This window comes from Lemur catta, chromosome Y (genome assembly GCF_020740605.2).
Source record: "Lemur catta isolate mLemCat1 chromosome Y, mLemCat1.pri, whole genome shotgun sequence".
Taxonomy (NCBI): domain Eukaryota; kingdom Metazoa; phylum Chordata; class Mammalia; order Primates; family Lemuridae; genus Lemur; species Lemur catta.
This window is the reverse complement of record NC_059156.1, coordinates 5,230,899-5,249,172: the sequence shown is the minus strand read 5'-3', so window position 1 is coordinate 5,249,172 and position 18,274 is coordinate 5,230,899. Positions and strand designations below refer to the sequence as shown.

Genomic DNA, 18,274 nt, shown 5'->3' with positions numbered 1-18,274 from the left:
TCTTGTTTTCAGGAAAACCATCTAACCTGAAAGGATGCATTTAGACTGAAAACAAAAGGGTGGAAATCAATGTGTCAAGCAAACAGAAGCCAAAAGAAGGTGGGTGTGGTGGTTTTAATCTCAGATAACTTAGTTTTTAAACCAACAAAAGTAATGAAAGAGGCTGGGTGCGGTGACTCACGCCTCTAATCCTAGCACTCTGGGAGGCCAAGGCGGGTGGATTGCTTGAGCTCAGGAGTTTGAGACCAACCTGAGCAAGAGTGAGACCCCATCTCTACTAAAAATAGAAAGAAATTATCTGGCCAACAAAAAAATATATATAGAAAAAATTAGCCAGGCATGGTGGCGCATACCTGCAGTCCCAGCTACTCGGGAGGCTGAGGTAGTAGGATCGCTTAAGCCCAGGAGTTTGAGGTTGCTGTGAGCTAGGCTGATGCCACGGCACTCATTCTAGCCCAGGCAACAAAAAAAAAAAAAAAAAAGTAATGAAAGAGAAATATGATCACTATATACTGGTGAAGGGTATAGTTCAACTAGAAGACATAATTATACTTAATATATATGAACCCAACTTAGGTGCACTCAGATTCATAAGGCAAACCCTTCTCATCTAACCCAAATGATAAACAGCAACACTATAATAGCAGAAGACTTTAACACCCCACTGACAACACAGGACAGATGCTCCAAACAGAAAATAAACAAAGAAATAATGGACTTAAACAGAGTGCTAGAACAAATGGACCTGACTGACATTTATAGGACATTATATCCAAAATCCACTGAATATAGATTCTTCTCATCAGCTCAAGGACATTCTTTAAGATAAGCCATATCCTAGGACACAAAGTATGACTTAAAAAATTTAAAAAATAGAAATTATACCACACATGTTCTCAAATTACAACAGAATAAAAGTAGAAATTAACCCTAACAGAAATTCTCATTCCTACTCAAAATCATGGAAGCTAAACAACCTTCTCCTGAATGATTATTTCATAAATGAAGAAATCAAGATGGAAATCAAAAGATTCTTTGAACTAAGTGACAAAGGAGACACAAGTTATCAAAATCTGTGGGACACAGCTAAACCAGTCCTGAGAGCAAAATTTATTTTCATAAATGCCTATAAAAGGGCAGAAAATTTATAAATAGACAGGCTAATCAATACAGTCAAAGAGCTGGAGAAAGAAGAACAGGCTAACCCCAAACCCAGCAGAAGGGGAGAAATTAATGAGATCAAATCGGAACCAAATGAAGTGGACAACAGGAAAACTCTATGGGTGATTAATAAAACAAAAAGTTGGTAGTTTGAAAAGACAAAACACTGCCACACCTTTGGCTAGACTAACGAAGAGCAGAAAAGAAAAATCTCTAATAACCTCCATCAAAAACATTAAGGAGAAATTACAGGTGATGCCCCAGAGATACAAGATTTTATCTATGAATTCTACAAAAAACTTTATGCACACAAACTGGAAAATGTGGAGGAAATGAACAAATTCCTAAAAACATACAACCTCCCTAGGCTCAACTAGGAAAAAATACAATTCCTGAACAGACCAATATCAAGAACTTAAATCAAAACAGCAATAAAAAACGTTCCCAAAAAGGAAAACCCCAGACCAGATGCTTTCACACCTGTACTATACCACACCTACAAAGAAAAACTGATGCCTATCCTACAAAAGTTATTCCATAACATGAAGAATTATGGAATCTTCCTGAACACATTTTAAGAAGCCAACATTTCTCTGATACCAAAACCAAGATGCAGGGAGTTAGCTATGCTCCCTGCAAAGAGGTTTTTTTCTTTCTTCAGATCAGGTCTCTAAGTTGACCATGCCAGTTTGCAGGGAGTTAGCTACACTCCACACAAAGAGGTTTTTTCTTCCAATCAGGTCTCTCAGGCACGGGTCATTACAAAGGATGAAAAAATAGTAGGAAATGGAAATAACAATAATAAAATAATGATAATAATACACAGAGCCAAAGATATAGTTTATAAAGTAAAGGTTTATGAAAATAGATAAAAGGAGGGTATGCGAATGGATATATTTCTTCCTGCCAAAAATATATCAAAGAATGAAACTCCACACAGGTATTATATAGGGTAGGTGCAGGCTCCTGTTGCCGAGGGCAACAGGATTTACATACTAACAGGCAGTTTGCTTTAGGGTCAAAGTCTTCTAAAAGGCTACTACAGATCCTTTAATTAACTCTAACTAGGGGAACAATGAGTTATAAAATCTTCTTGGGGCAAACTTCTAAGTTTTATGATAAGGCTATTACTTTAGCAAAAAACAGAGACATCTTGGCTACAGTGATTGTGTTCTTGGAGACAGAGATGATTTCAGAAGTCAACATGGGCTGTGCTTTGTGTTAATTACTTTAACTGCATGGTTCCATCTGGGCCCGGCTTGGCCATTAGCATATTTCTCTGATCGGCTCTCATCTCCAGGGGTCTTTGTCAGCTCCGGCAACCCATGGCTCTAGGAAGAGCCCTGTCTTGTCTTTCAAAACAGGTGAGAACCATAGGCCCAATTTACAGCTGTCTCTTTGAAGTGCAGCTATTACTGACCAACAAGATGCCCTCCTGAGACGAGGCAGCTTTTGAACTAACACATTTCTTTCTTCTTTAAAGCAAAGCCTTATTTGACTTCTGAAATCAAATCTTATTTCCAGAAATACAGGGGGCATTTCTGTAACTCAGTATTCTTAGGCTCAACACCAAGAAAGGATGCAACAACAGCAACAAAAAACTACAGACAAATATTCCCTATGAAAATAGATGCAAAAATTCTCAATAAAATCCTAGCAAATCGAATCCAGGCACTTATCAAGAAAATATTCTATCACAACGAAGTGCACTTCAACCCAGAGATGCAGGAATGGTTCAACATATGAAAATATACAAATGTGATTCACCTCATAAATAGAAACAAAAACAAAGACCATATGATCCTCTCAATAGATGCAGAAAAAGCATGTTGCAAAACTCAACACTCTTTTATGATAAGAACACTTAACAAAATAGTCAAAGACGGGATCTACCTAAAAACGATACAAGCCATATATGACAAACCCACAGCCAACATCATACTGAATGGGGAAAAATTGAAACCATTCCCACTCAGAACTGGAACCAGACAAGGCTGCCCACTGTCCCCGTTACTGTTCAACAAGGAATTGGAAGTCCTTGCAAGAGCTATCAGGCAAGAGAGCAGAATCAAGGGAGTCCAAATAGGGAAAGAAGAGATCAAACTCTCACTCTTTGCTGATGATATGATGTTATATCTGGAAAACCCCAAGTATTCAACCAATAGACTCCTGGAATTGATCAATGAATTCAGTAAAGTCTCAGGACACAAAATCAATACACACAAATCAGAAGCATTCATATATGCCAATAACAGTCAAATGGAGAACCAAATTAAGGACTCAATATCCTTCAAAATAGCAACAAAGAAAATAAAATACCTAGGAATATATTTAACTAAGGAGCTAAAGGACCTCTATAGGGAGAACTACGAAACACTGAGGAAGAAAATTGCAGAGCGTGTAAGTAGGTGGAAAAACCATACCATGCTCATGGATCAGAAGAATCAACATTGTTAAAATGTCTATACTAACAAAAGTGATCTATAGATTCAATGCAATCCCTATTAAATTACAAACATCATTTTTCACAGATTTAGAAAAATAATTTTATGCTTTGTATGGAACTAGAGGAGACGCCACTTAGCAAAAGCAATTTTCAGCAATAAAAAATGGGAGGTATTAATCTGCCAGACTTGAAACTATACTACAAGGCTGTGGTTATGAAAACTGCTTGATATTGGCACAAGTGCAGGGACACAGACCAGTGGAACAGAACAGAAAATCCAACTATACAACTGTTCATACAGCCATCTAATCTTTGACAAAGCAGATAAAAACATACCCAGGGGAAAAGAATCCTTACTCAATAAACGGTGCTGGGAAAACTGGATAGCCACATGTAAAAGACTGAATCAGGACCCACAGCTTTCACCTCTCACAAAAATCAAATCACAGTGGATAACAGACTTAAACCTTAGGTGAGAAACTATTAGAATCTAGAACAGAATGTAGGAAAGACTCTTAAAGACATTGGCCTAGGCAAAGAATTTATGAAGAAGACCCCTAAGGCAATCACAGCAACAAGAAAAATAAATAAATGGGACCTGATCAAATTAAAAAGCTTCTGCACAGCCAAAGAAACTGTCATGAGAGTAAACAGAAAACCTACAGAATGAGGAAAATTTTCCTCATACTACAAATCAGATAAAGAAGTCATAATAAGAATCTATATAGAACTCAGGAAAATCAGTAAGAAAAAAAATCAAACAACCCTATCAAAAAGTGGGCAAAGGACATGAATAGAAATTTTTCAAAAGAAGACAGAAGAATGGCAACCAACATATGAAAAAATGCTCAACATCTCTAATCATCAGGGAAATGTAAATCAAAACCACAATGAGATATCATTTAACTCCAATGAGAATGACCTTTATCATAAAGTCCCAAAATAATAAATGTTGGCATGGGTACGGAGAGACAGGAACACTCATACACTGCTGGTGGGACTGCAAACTAGTGCAACCCCTGTGGAAAGCAATATGGAGATACCTTAAACAGATTCAAGTAGACCTACCATTTGATCCAGCAATCCCATTATGGGCATCTACCCAGAAGAACAAAAGTCATTCTATAAAAAAGACACCTGCACTGGAAAGTTTATAGCAGCACAATTCACAATTGCAAAGATGTGGAAACAACCCAAATGCCCATCAGCTGATGAGTGGATTAGTAAAATGTGGTATATGTATACCATGGAGTATTATTCAGCTATAAGAAATAACGGTGATATACAATCTCTTTTGTTCTCCTGGAGAGAGTTGGAACCCACTCTATTAAGTGAAATATCCCAAGAATAGAAAAACAAGCACCACATGTACTCACCAGCAAATTGGTTTCCCTGATCATCACCTAAGTGCACATTTGGGAATAACACCAATTGGGTATCAGAGAAAGGTGGGGGATGGGAGAAGGGGATAAGTGTATACCTACATGATGAGTGCGATGCGCACTGTCTGGGGAATGCACACGCTTGAAGCTCTGACTCAGGGGCATGGGAGGCATGGGCAATATGTATAACCTGAATTTTTGTACTCCCATAATAAGCTAAAATTTAAAAAAAAAACTACTTTTGCATTTAAGTAAAAACAGATAAGGCTTTGATTTGTGTACCAATGAAATAAGTTTTAAAGTGATAATGGGCTCTAGATCAGCAGTTCCCAACCTTTTTGGCACCAGGAATGGGTTTCATGGAGGCCAATTTTTCCACTGATGGGTGGGTAATTGGAGGCGGAGCTGAGGTAGTTATGTGAGCCATGGGGAGTGGCTCTAAATACAGATGAAGTTTCACTTGCTCAATTGCCCACCGTTCACCTGCTGCTACATGGCTCTCCCCTACTTCCTAAGTTTCATAGAAGACAATTTTTCCATGGAAGGGGCAAAGGGGAGCAGTATGGGGAGGCAGAGCTCTGCGGCCCAGTTCCTAACAGGCCACACACCAGTACCAGTCCGTGGCCTGGGGGTTGGGGACTTGGATACCACAGCTCTAGAGTATGATCATTGAAGCAGTATGGAGTGGATTTTTTTAGAAACTAGGCCAGTGGGTCAGCTGGGCTACAATTCCAGTCGTGGGTGGACTCCTGCCCATACCTGGGCTCCACGGCAGAGATGACTGACCTCTGGGCTCAAGCCTGGGCATCTGCATGTTGATATACTTCTCTTGTGCAGAGTTGAAAACTGCCACATGTACCTGTCATGGTGCTAAAGCATTTAATTTTTTTTATATTGTACTCTCTTGTGATAAAGGCAAAAGGAAAGACCAGACACACACATCCGCCCAGTTAGGGCATTTTGATGTGTTCTCACGGTTATGGTATCGTGTCGTCAGCTGGTTTGTACTGGCAGTGCACAGAATTTGGATTTTTCAAAAATGTTTTGTGGCAATTGAAAAACTAAACTCCTAGGAATAGCATTGAGAGGACAACATTATTCTTTGTTAATAATAGTGCCTGCCTCCCAGCATGAGGTGGTTACTGAGGAGTAAATGAGCAAACGTACTCATTGCTGAGAATGGTGCCTGGAGTGTGGTGAGTTGGAGCTATCCTTTACAAGCCAGAGAAAAAGGAACTTTGTAGAACATTTTCTTGGGTCACAGAAGGCTTTTTGTCACCTTGTGCTCTTGGGTTTTACGTTATTAAAACTTCACATTCATGAATTTTATTCTTCTAATCCAGTCTTTATCAGAGACAAACTGAACTTCAAGATAGAAGTGAATCTTCAAATATGGACAAGCTTCCTTTTAAGGATAATGAGGAATTTGAATCTTTTGAATGTAAGTTCAACTATAAGTACTAGTTTTTATAAGTTGAAAACGTAGAAAGCTTAGTTTTGGTGAAACATACCCATTGGTATAAAAAGCAAAGCAGTTACAAATTGGGACATTTTTATTTTGTGACATGACTATAAATACAGATATATCACCTCATTTTTCTATTGTGAAGATTTTCAGGGGTGTATCTGAGTTCCCTCTTTAACAATTTCAGTTATTGAACTAATAATAATTTTAGATTAATAATTTCAGAGTTAGAGCTAAGCCCATAAATGAATTCTTAATTTATCAGATTTAAAATAAGTGATCTTCCTTAATTTATTTTTTTCCTTTTTATGGAACACAAAGATGTTATTTTTGTTTAAATTCTACTGAATCTGTTGATTGCCTCAGATTTAGAAAACTGTTCTTAGTGAAAGGATGAGGTGAAAGAATATTAAGAGTCCAGACACTGTGGCTTAGCCTTAGCCTGAGTCACTTTGTAGCCCACTTTATAAGAATAGAATAGGGATGGAGAGCTGATCATCTCTAAGGCTCTTTCCAGCTTGAAAACTCTGCATGTTCTTTTTATAACCTATTGTTTAGCCTTGTAAACTTCATCTCCAGATCTGAAACTGTGATATTTTGAACAGTTAAATGAGAGGGCCTAGTAAACTTTGTGAAGTGTTTTAAACTTGTCAGTTAAATCATTGATATTTAAATAGAATTCACACAATTATCAGCAAACCAAATGAATTCTTCCCTGTCACTGGATTGGTTTTCCTGTTGAGTAATGAATACAATTTTGTTAACAGATTTAATTCTTTCAAGTATAAGAAAGTTCACTTTGAGGGCCAGGCACAGTGGCTCATGCCTGTAATCCTAGCACTTTGGGAGGCCGAGGCGGGAGGATTGCTTGAAGCCAGGAGTCTGAGACCAGCATGAGCAAGTGTGAGACCCCATCTCTACAAAAAAAAAAAAATAAGCCGGACGTGGTGGCGCATGCCTGCAGTACCACCTACATGGGAGGCTGAGGCAGGAGGATCACTTGAGCCCAGGAGTTTGAGGTTGCTGTGAGCTGTGATGAGGCCACTACACTCTAGCCCCGGGCAAAAGAGCAAGACCCTATCTCAGGGAGAGAGGGAAAAAAATAAAAACACTTGAGAAGCGAATCTGTTGGCACGGGGTTATGTTGTGAGCATCTTAGAATCCTGTGAAGGAAGGGTGTGCCCAGCTGCTTTGGCTGCAGTCCCCGTGCTCTACCGTCATCACCCCCACCCTGCCCTGCCCTCCTCTTGCTGTTATTATTGAGGCCTCACGGGACAATTGTTTGTGCCCGTGCAGATCCAGGGAATGTGCCAAGGCAGTTTGAAGTGGCTGGGCTTCATCCTGCTGGTGATATGCCTCATGTGGACGCTGCCGCAGCTGCTGTGCCCACCAGACCCATCTCGGATCACAGCCCCAGTAAGTCTGTCTTTTTGTTAACTAACGGTCAGCATGGCCACATACCGAACACCCGTCTGCGTGCTCTGTAAATTATTTCATGAATCATTAGAGGACTTTCTGTAGGTGTGGATTTTTCAAAGTCTTGGGTTTGGGGTGTTATCATTGTTAATGACATTTCTGAAGTGACTCCCAATACGAACATGTACAGACAGTACTGAGGAGACGACTGTGAAGGAACGGCTTCTCGTTTAGTCTTCCCGGGCCAGTTGCTTTTTAAAAAATTTTTTCTTTAACTGTTCAGAGTCTGGCAGAGAAATTATGCTTTTCCCTAAGACTCTTCTGCAAAAGCCATTCCATGAGAGCCTTGTCATCTTGGGAAATCATGGTTAAAAATTGAAATAATGAATAACTCCCATTATATATCTTTAATGTGATTGTAATATTTTAATACTATTTCTTTTTCGAACTACTTGCTTTTTTTTTTTTTTTGGTCCCCCTGCCTCCACCTACATGCTTCCTTTATGTCTTAAATTAGGACAGAAAAACCTTGTATTTCAATCTTCGGAAAAGCTGACAACGTTGTTAACTTATCACTGGAGGAAAACTGGTCCTCAGACTTTTCTTGTCTGGCCACTTTCTCTTTCCTCCAGATCAGCCACTTCCCCCGCTGGGGGCGGAGGGAGAGGGGAGAGAGCTCTGGGGAGATTTGTGCTTCCTTGCAGGGTTCGGCCCATGGCCAGGTACTTTTCTTCTTGGACCAAAGTGTTTCATCCTCAAATTTGAAAGGCAATGTCTCAAGTAAAGCTATCTCTTAGTCCCTCCCAACATTAGGGAAACATCCCCAAAACACATCCAGAGTCTCTTGTTAGCAATTTCTTGGTTTAAGTCATGGTACTCAGGAATATGAAAAATTACTGAAGTAAGCAAGAGGTTTTTGAGAGGGTTGATTTTGCGGATTCCAGAGTAAATCTGCTTTGGAAAGTGCTCACTGAGTGAGACTTAATCTAGAGCCTTCTCTCTGCTGGATACTTTCCTAGGGGCTGAGCATATAGCAGTGAACTAAGCCTCTACCTTCCTGGAGCTTCTAGAGGGGGAGTCACATGTTTAGCAAGCTCTCCCAGCTGGGAGGTGCTACGACAGCTGAGTAGGAGCTGTGGCTGCAGGTCAACAGTATCTGATAGGCAGCCATTTGGCACAGACCTGAGTGAATCAGGGAATAAAAACAACAGGATAGGATAAGGGAAATCAACTCAGTACCCAGGTGTTCTGTCTCTGAGATGGAATGTAGATTATAATAATGGCTTTTCAAATAATTATTAAGCGACATGGTTAATATTTTGGTTATTGAGAAATTCTCTTATATTCATCATTTCACCTGTTCATCTGGGCAGAGAGGAAAATGGAAAAAGGCTGAAACTTAGTGTCTCTGAGGTGCTCAGTGGACATGCTTCTTTTCTTTGCTGTCATGTCCAAAGGTTTCGGTATGCCACCCTGCAGCTACAAAATACACCTTACCAGAGAAGTAGCTCTTTTTCTTTTTTTTAAATTGGCACCTAAACAACACTCCTATTTTGAGATTGCTATTTTAGATAAGAAAACAATGTTATTTAGGAGTAACCCTTCTTTTGCAAGGAGGAAGTTGCATTTCTGCCTGTGGAAGTGATTAACTGCCTCCTCTGGTATTTTAATTTCATGAGAGAGAGAGAGAGAGAGAGAGAGAGAGAGAGAGAGAAAAGACTGTGTTACTTCTCTCCTATTAGTAAAACTAACTCAGTTCCTCCTGATGCCTTTAGAACAGCGCACAACAAAAAGGTTCAAAGTCCTCTTGTGAAACTGTGAATTTTTCTGCTTATTAGCATTGCTTGAGTAAAAAAAGAAAAATGTAGGTTATGGGTCAGAGCTAGAAGAGAAAGGTCAACATAATTGTCTGTGGGATTGAGATTTAATTAAACCTTTGAGGTATAGGAACCTGTACCAAAAGCTAGAGGAAACAGTCAAGTAATTAAAACATAGGCCTTGCCCGGAAGGAATAGAAGTGGAAGAAACAGGTACATGTGGTTTCTGATAAAGCAAGTAAGGTGCTAGAGTAGTTGTCACTTCAGGAATAAGGAGGAACTCACAGAGGACATGGCATTTCAGTTGGGTCTCGAATAGCATTTTGGGGCCCTGTGGGAGGAAGGGAGTACCGCAGGCTGAGAAGACAATGAAGGCAAAGACACAGAGCAAGGACAGTAAAGTTGTGGTTGGGTCCCAGTGGGTGGCTTGGTACAGATAGAGTATTTCCAGCATGAAGTTAGTGGTGATGTAGGAAATCAATGTGGAAAGAAAAGGGCAGATTGTCAGAGCCCAGAGCAGAGACCTTGCACAGCAAATCCACATCTTCCCCTCAGGGAATGCCTGGTGCCAATGAGGACAGGTTGCTGGAAGGCAGAGATTGAGGGCAGGGAGGGCCTTGCCTTGGATAGTCTGTAGTCCAGGGAGATGGTGAGAAGGACCCTTGCTGCAACTGCAGGAGCGCAGCGCAAACCTGCAAGCCACGGTGACAAGTGCAGGAGCATAGAAACAGCATGTCAAGGCCCGAACCATCGCTGCGGGGATGAGGGTGGGCCATGGGGTTTCCAGGCGCTTATGGCAGGGAACTGCCAGCAATGTGGATGTGAGGCTAGGGGGAGAGAGCAGGAGTACAGGAAAAGATGTGGGAAGGATCTGTCTGTATAGAGGCCGCCATCAGCCCGAAGGAAGTGGGGAATGAATGAATGGCCAGATAGCTGGAGCGACCAGGGGAGGGCGGTAGCATGCGTCTGTTCAGGGTGAGAGAGACGTGAGCATTTTTATGGGAGTAAAAAAGTTCTGAAACTGCTGTGTACAGAAATAGGACTGACAGCTCAGTTAGGGTCCTAAGGATGGGGAAGGGATCGTAATCAGAGGGAGGGACAGAAATACAGGGTTTTCCTTGGTGAGGAGGGAAGAGGAGAGGGGTGAAGAGGAAGAGAAAATATGACATGGAGTCAGCCGTGGTAAGGATGACTTGTGTTCGTCTCAGTCAAGTGAAAGGTGGGGTGTGGTGCAAGGAGTGGGGTCGGGGCTTGCAGTCAATGGAAATGGAACAGCGACGTGAAGCAGGTCGATGGAGTCATCCCAAAACCGAGCAGGGTCTTGGGTGTTGGCAAGGGCTCCTGCAAACTGGTCATGCCTTCGTTTGAACAATCTGATGCTGGAAGCTACTCACTCTTTGTTTTCTGTCTTATTAGGTGTAGATCAGAAACAAATTGAAGAACAAAAGGAAGAAGATAAAATATGGGAACAGCAAGTAAAAGAGCGAAGGCAGAGAGAAGAAAGAAGGCAGATTGACCAACAAGAAGTTTTAGAAAGGGAACGAAGAGAACTGGAAAAACTGGATCAGGAAAGGGTAATGCGTACAACTCAACTCTGTACTAGTTTCTCCATCATACACCGGAAGTACCTTGAGCTCAGGGAGGGGAGTCAGCAGTGTCTGAAGTCGGAGGAGTGACAAGTGACTTAAAAGGCATCCTTGTCCTCCTTGTCTTCCACGAAGTGAGAAAGGCTGCATAGAATGTATACCTTATGAGTTTCACAGTAAAGGATAGTTTTTGAAACCACTATTCATGTATTCTTATATGAGCCTTAAAATAAGCCCATAAAGGAGGTAGACTGTACTATGCTTTCCTGCAGAACTTTGCTTTGGTAACGGGGTTTAAAGAGGCAGCTCCCAATGTCAGCTAGCTGGGACGACTAGAAAAACCTAAGGGGGCAGGGGGTGGCAGCCAAGTTCACTGTTGCTTCTAGGGGCACAAAATGGCCTTTCTCCTTCTAATTCTCTTCTTGCTTTCTGTGTCCTGATTCAGGTCCTAGACAGATGGATTACTCTGCCCACTTAACAGTACTGCTAAGGGTTGCTTAAATTAATCTTCCATATGAACGTTCCTTGGACTCCTGGTTAATTTGGGTCTAAAGCACAGGACACTCTAGGCAAATTAATCCCTTCCTTCATTGAAATAACATGTCTGTCTCCCTTTGGTAGCAGTGACTTCAATTTTAAACACACACACATGCACGCGTGCTGTCCAGTTACTTTCCGGACAGCGCTCATATATATAGTTCTCTGGAATGCAGGCTCTACTTAAAGGATCAAGATTATATTGTGCATTTCATAAATACTTTAAAGTTTTAAAAATGTATTTGTGTTTTTCCTATTTTGGTGCCCATCTATTTTATAGAGAATGATTGAAGAATCATTGAAGATTGAAATGGAAAAAGAAATAAGTATTCAAGAAACAAAAGACACATCTGTTCCCGAGGAGGGCACTTTAGAGAAATACATGAAAATCATCCAGCAGGGGCAAGACCAGGAGTTGGCAGATGAGGTGCTGATGCCACGGACAGGGCAGTCTGTGGGTGGGGACACCCAAGGCTTTTGTGGGTTTTTTTTAACATCTCGGGACAGGAGTCTGTCTTCTCCACTAAGGACAAAGAGGTTAAAAGCATACAAAATCCAAAGTTCAAATGGAACCTCAAGTCTTTTAAATACATTATGCTCCTGACAAAATGTCATACTTTTTGCTTAGGTGAAAGACTTAAGAGATTTTGATTTGTCAAAGTTTATAAAGGTTGGGATTCTTGTTCTTACTGTTTTAAGAACAAGAAATAATATCTCAGTACTAATGCATTTATTATGATAGATCTTTTATTAAGTCTGAAGTATTATAGGTATTGAAAATGCATGCTATATAGTTTTATTTTGATTTGCTTGCTAAATTTCATGTTTAAAAGTCATTCTTTTTTAGACTCTTAAATAACATATATTTCAAAAACAGTTCTTAGAGAAACCAAGGTGTTTCATAAAATTAATGTATGTCTAATTTCAAATTTCTTCTTTCACCCCTTTGTATAAGGGCTCAAAACAGATGGTTGGAGAAGGCTCCCTAGTGGACACGCTGCCACCTAGTGAAAAAGGAGAAAGGTATGGTTTCTCTGAACACTGTGTTATATATGTGCACCATTACTGCTCATTTTGTCAGCCAAGGGAGACGGTCAGGTATTTTAGGTTGCCTGTAAGAAATTGCTGAATCAGTCAAAATGACTGACTTAAAAAAAAAAAATCACTTGTTTTTGAACTTGTGAAATTGGTCCTGATACAAATTGTAAACAAGGGCAGAAACCCCACAGGGAAGGAGTGAGAACAGTATGAAGATCCCAAAAAAACTTGACGTGAATTTTTAAATTTTTTATATTTTTAATTTTTGTCTTCCCTAATTTAGTTCCACACACTTATCTCCTGAAGGCCCAGAAGAGTCGTGGTAATTGTTTGCCGTGCGGATTCTTACGTACAATGAGAAGTCACACAACATTGAGTCCTTTCTAAGTATTTCTCTGAAATCAGACAAAATTCTCAATAAAAAGTTTGTGTAATCCAATTTGATTTTTCTGTAATTATATTTGGTACTGTAGTATATGAACCAAGAATAATCTTAGTCAAGTGAAACCCCTTCTCTAGCCATAGAATTTCTCATTCATTACACGAAAATGAACTGGGGTTTTTTTCCTTCTTTATTTTTGTCTTAAATTTTTAAGTGAGTATAACCTCTCTTATCAGTCAACTACAGGCCCAGATTTTGGAGGTTTAAGCTGTGTTCCTCCCTCTCTAGAGTTGGGCTACCACCTGTAAAATAGGAAGCCATCTTCTCTAATGCTCTCTTGTTTTCTCTCTGAACTTATTTTCCATTCTAGGCACCAGAAATAGTACGATAATCACTTCTGGTCTTTACTTTTGACATCTGCTATGGTTTGAATGTGTATGTCCCTCCCAAATTCATGTTAGAACTTAAACCCCAGGGTGATAGTATTAAGAGGTGGGGCCTTTAGGAGGTGATTAAGTCATGGGGGTGGAGCCCTCATGAATGGGATTACCAACTTTATAAAAAGGCTCATGGGAACTAGCCAGGCCCTTTTTTGCCTTTCCACCATTTGAGGACACAGCAACAAGGCAACATTTTGGAAGCAGACACCAACCTGCCAGCACCTTGAACTTGTCAGCCTCCAGAACTGTAAGAAACACATTTCTGTTCTGTATAAATTACCCACTCTAAGGTATTTTGTTATAGCAGCAGGAACAGACTGAGAGAACATCTTTATTGTAGAATCTTTGGTCCTCAGTGAATGGACTTAAAGTGTTTGTTGATTTGAAAATGAATAGGCCCCTCCCCTATAAGTTTGACTTCATTTTCATCTCAAAAGTCAAATTTTACAAGGTATAATTGGAAAAATCTCTCCTGTCTAGAGGGTCCTATGTTTTGTGGCAGGATTATGGTCGATAATTAAGATATTGCTTGTGATCTAACCATTATTTAGTTTACTCAGTTGACTCATGTGACTTAATTGCACAAAAAGCTATTTAAACAAGATACTAAGTAGTGTGACAAATAGCACACTAATTGGGCTCCTGATTGTTCTCCTGCCATGAGTGAATGAAGGTTGGTGATCCAGAGTCAGCTCCACATTTAGAAATGTCAGTGTGTCAATAATGACAAAGGCTAGTCCTAAGAAAGGTCAGATGTAGAAAATCCAAATGTATAATCATGTTGACAGATAAGTAGTTTAAATAGATTATAAAATGAAATCCTAAGTAACAAATTTAGTTCTGCTCTAGAGAATAACTGTTAGAACTAGATTTTTTTTTTAGTATTCCTGAATAAATCTTTCAATAGACTGTTATGCCTTGCGTTTAAAAAACAGCAAACGGTACCTGGACCCTTATTAAGGCTCCCCATTGTTTCTGCTTTGTCCAAGCTTAAGCCTTGTGTTAATCCCATAGGTCGACGGCTTTATTTGTTGAAGCTAGTCAGAAAAATTCTTTTCAGAGAACTGTATAAAGTGCTAGTGGCACTTTATGTCAAATACAGCCCTGTTTGTTATAATATTTTCTCAAATTGCTCTCGCTGAAAGATTTTTGTCAGAAATAAGTAGCAGTCTCACAGACTTGATGTCCATACAAATGTGAAATCTTGATTATGCATATTATTTAAAATTGACACCGTACTGAGGACAAAGAAAGATAGGATTTATGTATGGTAAAAAAGGCAAGTGAATGAAGCTATAATTTTATTTAATTACTCTTAGTACATCCACAACTATTTCTACCTAAATAGATATTTAAAATAAACATACACAGGTATTAACTATTATCTACAAATATTTATTGTAACACTTGAATAGAACTACAGGAAGCCCTTGGCACTGATAGAAAATATTGATTCACTGTTAGGTTACAAAAATTTATACATAGCAAAATTTAATGCTCTTTACATAAAAAATATTAGACTACTTAAACAAAACTTTTGAAAATTCCTGGTAATAGCTACCAGAATTAGAAAAGTAAAATTAGGCTTTAGACACTGCCTTTTCTAGAACACTGGACTCTGACAGCACCTCCACTGCTGGAAGGAATAGTTAAGTCTGTCATGCAACAGGAAAACAAAACACTAAGCTATTTCAGAACAACTGTTCTACACAGACGAGAGCTTCTCCCAATTAAAAAAAGAAATCCAAATAGGCATTTTTAGGCATTAACCAAAAAAAAAAAAAAAATCCAAGTGAAATATACTTGCTGTTCAATTTTAACAGCATCTTGATAAAGGTATGTTTCCTTTCTTTTGAATACATTTCTGCACATGTATATGTTTTAAAATCCAGGAAACAGCCAAACCACAAGTTAACTCTTAACATGAATATACATAGTTAACCCTATAGTAAGCAGCCCCTTTGAAAAGCACTGATGCACCCAACAGTTATATGGATCATTTATTTCATAAAGAACAACACAAAGTTTACCATCACTAATACCCAGTACCTATAGTCACTTAATGTTCTGGAACACAATGATGTAGAAGGCAAGTTTCTTTTGAAAATGGCTTAAACTCAAGCAGTTTTCTTGCTGAACATCAAACTTTATTAGTCCAGGAAACAGACTTAGATAAGAAAAAATGAAATAAATACCAACCCTAATTTAAATTACCTAAGTATTCAAGTCTATAAAAGTAGGAGGCTAGAGGTCTGTGGTCAGCTTGTAATTAGATTTTAGATAGTTGGTATGAAACTGTAAACTCACTATCCAGACCACTTAAATGGTTTAGAATGGTGGTCATTTTAATAAGGTAACACTTCCTAATTAAGAAAAACATGGAACAAATTCTGTGAAGGATTGTTGGGTCTGTGGTTATAAATTCTTAGAAATTTAAAGCAAATACTCATTAAGGCAGAGCCGACATTTCCCAAGAATGATAACAACTGGATCAGTATCATTTTGTTAAAATGAAATCTGTGATAATTTGATTCTTGAAAGCTCATCAATGAGTCAGAATCCAGCTTCTTCAGTAGTAGGGTAAGCAGAATTGCTATAGCTCATTTTAGCATTATTGAAAAATTTCTGATTGGCTCAGGAAATTAATGGGTCCTGGACTTGGGGCAGAGCTAATTTAAAAAGTCAGTTGTAAGAATCACATTACCTTTGAGCCAAAGTTTAATAAATGTCAGCTTCCAGAAATAGAACGTCACACCAATTCCATTTTATTTCCTCCATAGATAACATTTGAGGACACATGTCATATGTGAGTTTATGGTCACATCCTTTGTCCCTATGAAAAAGTAAGAAGTATTCCACTGCTTTTCGTGATAAAATTGCTCTAGCAGTAAGTGTGAACGTGCCACAAATTTCAAAAGAATAAACAATCATTTTGTCAAAGTGTTGCCTTTTAAAATGGCTAACATGAAACCTCCAATATTTGTTCTAAAGAAAAAAGATTTACCCACTGGAAGGTTTTCCTAGCGATACATCCCAGCAGCTTGAAACAGTGAAGTGTTTACATGTCTACGTTAGTTTGTTTGGTGGGATACACATCTGTACTGCAGAGCAGCTGTCTGATGATTTGTCAGAGCTGTGAATGCGTCGGCCGAAACACTCTGGCAAACATTTATGTGTAAGAATTGAGTTGTTCTTTTGACCGAGACTGGATATCTTGCAGTTCCTGTTCCTCCTTTGCTTTGATATCTTGGTAAGCCTGCATTTTGCTCGCATCCTTTAAGTAAGCCCAGTTAGAAGACAGTATCATGAGGAAGTGGATCTGGAAGAGAAGGGTGAGCATGATGGCTAGTGAGCATGTGAGAAGGCAAAGCGAGGTGCTAGTCAGATTAGACAGACTTGACTTTAAAGGGGGCGGGGTTATTCTGTATTAATACTTGTTCTGCTAGCAGAGCTATCAGATACTGAAAGCATACTCTAATTGGTTTCGCATTAAAAGGCTGAAGAAAAGTTAGTATACAATGAACTGGAAAAAAATGGCCAAAGGTATTGTTAAGAAAAAGCAAAAATGAAATATAAGAGGGTGCTTTTTTACCATTCTGATAGTAATTTTAAAGACTAATGCAGGGCAGAAACACACGTATTTGTTTTAAGTGTATCGCAAAGATCTTTTCTACCTGTGGATAAAAATCAATTCCCCCAAAGGCCTAGAAGTGTGAATAATGTTTATTTTGAGTAATTAAAAAACTACATATTTAACATGGAAAAAATTAAATGAATGTCAAAACCAAAATTAAGAACTATAGGCAAAGCATGCAGTCTCTGTGTTAACAAACTCTTAGTAGAGAAACTACATTTTTCATTTTGTAAATACCAGTATTTCATTTCACAAAAAGTAAAAATCCTTATTATCATTCTTTACAGTTGATGTGGCAAACATTTCTTTCCTGTTTATTTTCCTCATTTCTCCTGCAAAGTAAATCTACATCTCAAGTTCTTATAGTTCATACTTCCTTCTCAACATATTTGAGACCTTCAGATCCAGCCTAGTTTCTCTTCCTGTTAAAATCTTATGTGCAGTTTGAGAACTAGCTATGAGGAAACAGTTATTACTCAACAAAACACAACAATTTAAAGTTACCAGTTTTGTGGGCTCTACAGGAATGATTGTGTTTGCAAAAAAAAAAAAAAAAAAAACTCACATGTAAATTCTTTTTATCAGAGAAAACAACTGGGTGACTTTTTTCTTCAAAGCCAAATTTTTTCTGGCTTATTTGAGGGGCATTTGGTAGTTTTACCATGTGATCAGAAAAAAAATGTTTTAAATCAAATTTAGAACATATTTGTAACATTTTCCAGAAAGGATCTGACAAAACAAAATCCAGATTAAACTGGTTCTCTTCCATTTCATCAACACTTGTTTTTGTTTTCATCATTAAAATTAGTTATCAAACAAATAGTGGGAAATGTGGGTATTCCAAAGTGTTAATACTTCATTTAGAGATACTGCTCAAAGTTTAAGTTCAAGAAAATTATTTTTCAAAGGATGCTCACCAATGTCAGTAAATAACTGAATCCTTTTCAAAATGTGGAAATAGCCAGATCTC

At 38.7% G+C, this 18,274-nt stretch overlaps 2 protein-coding genes across 2 annotated transcripts in view; one reads left to right on the top strand and one right to left on the bottom strand.

Moving 5' to 3' along the window:
• The first annotated feature begins 5,820 nt into the window (after window positions 1-5,820).
• Window positions 5,821-13,287, top strand: LOC123629045 (oral-facial-digital syndrome 1 protein-like). Its single transcript, XM_045538976.1, has 6 exons — window positions 5,821-6,430; window positions 7,751-7,870; window positions 11,104-11,261; window positions 12,091-12,237; window positions 12,766-12,833; window positions 13,132-13,287. The coding sequence occupies exons 1-6, from the start codon at window positions 6,382-6,384 to the stop codon at window positions 13,172-13,174; spliced, it is 585 nt and encodes a 194-aa protein (XP_045394932.1). The 5' UTR covers window positions 5,821-6,381; the 3' UTR covers window positions 13,175-13,287.
• A 1,760-nt stretch (window positions 13,288-15,047) lies between these two features.
• Window positions 15,048-18,274, bottom strand: part of LOC123629047 (neuronal membrane glycoprotein M6-b-like) — a 102,366-nt gene continuing 99,139 nt past the window's right edge. The window contains 1 exon segment of the mRNA XM_045538977.1: window positions 15,048-16,989. Within this exon segment, the coding sequence (XP_045394933.1) occupies window positions 16,840-16,989 (150 nt within the window). The 3' untranslated portion in view covers window positions 15,048-16,839.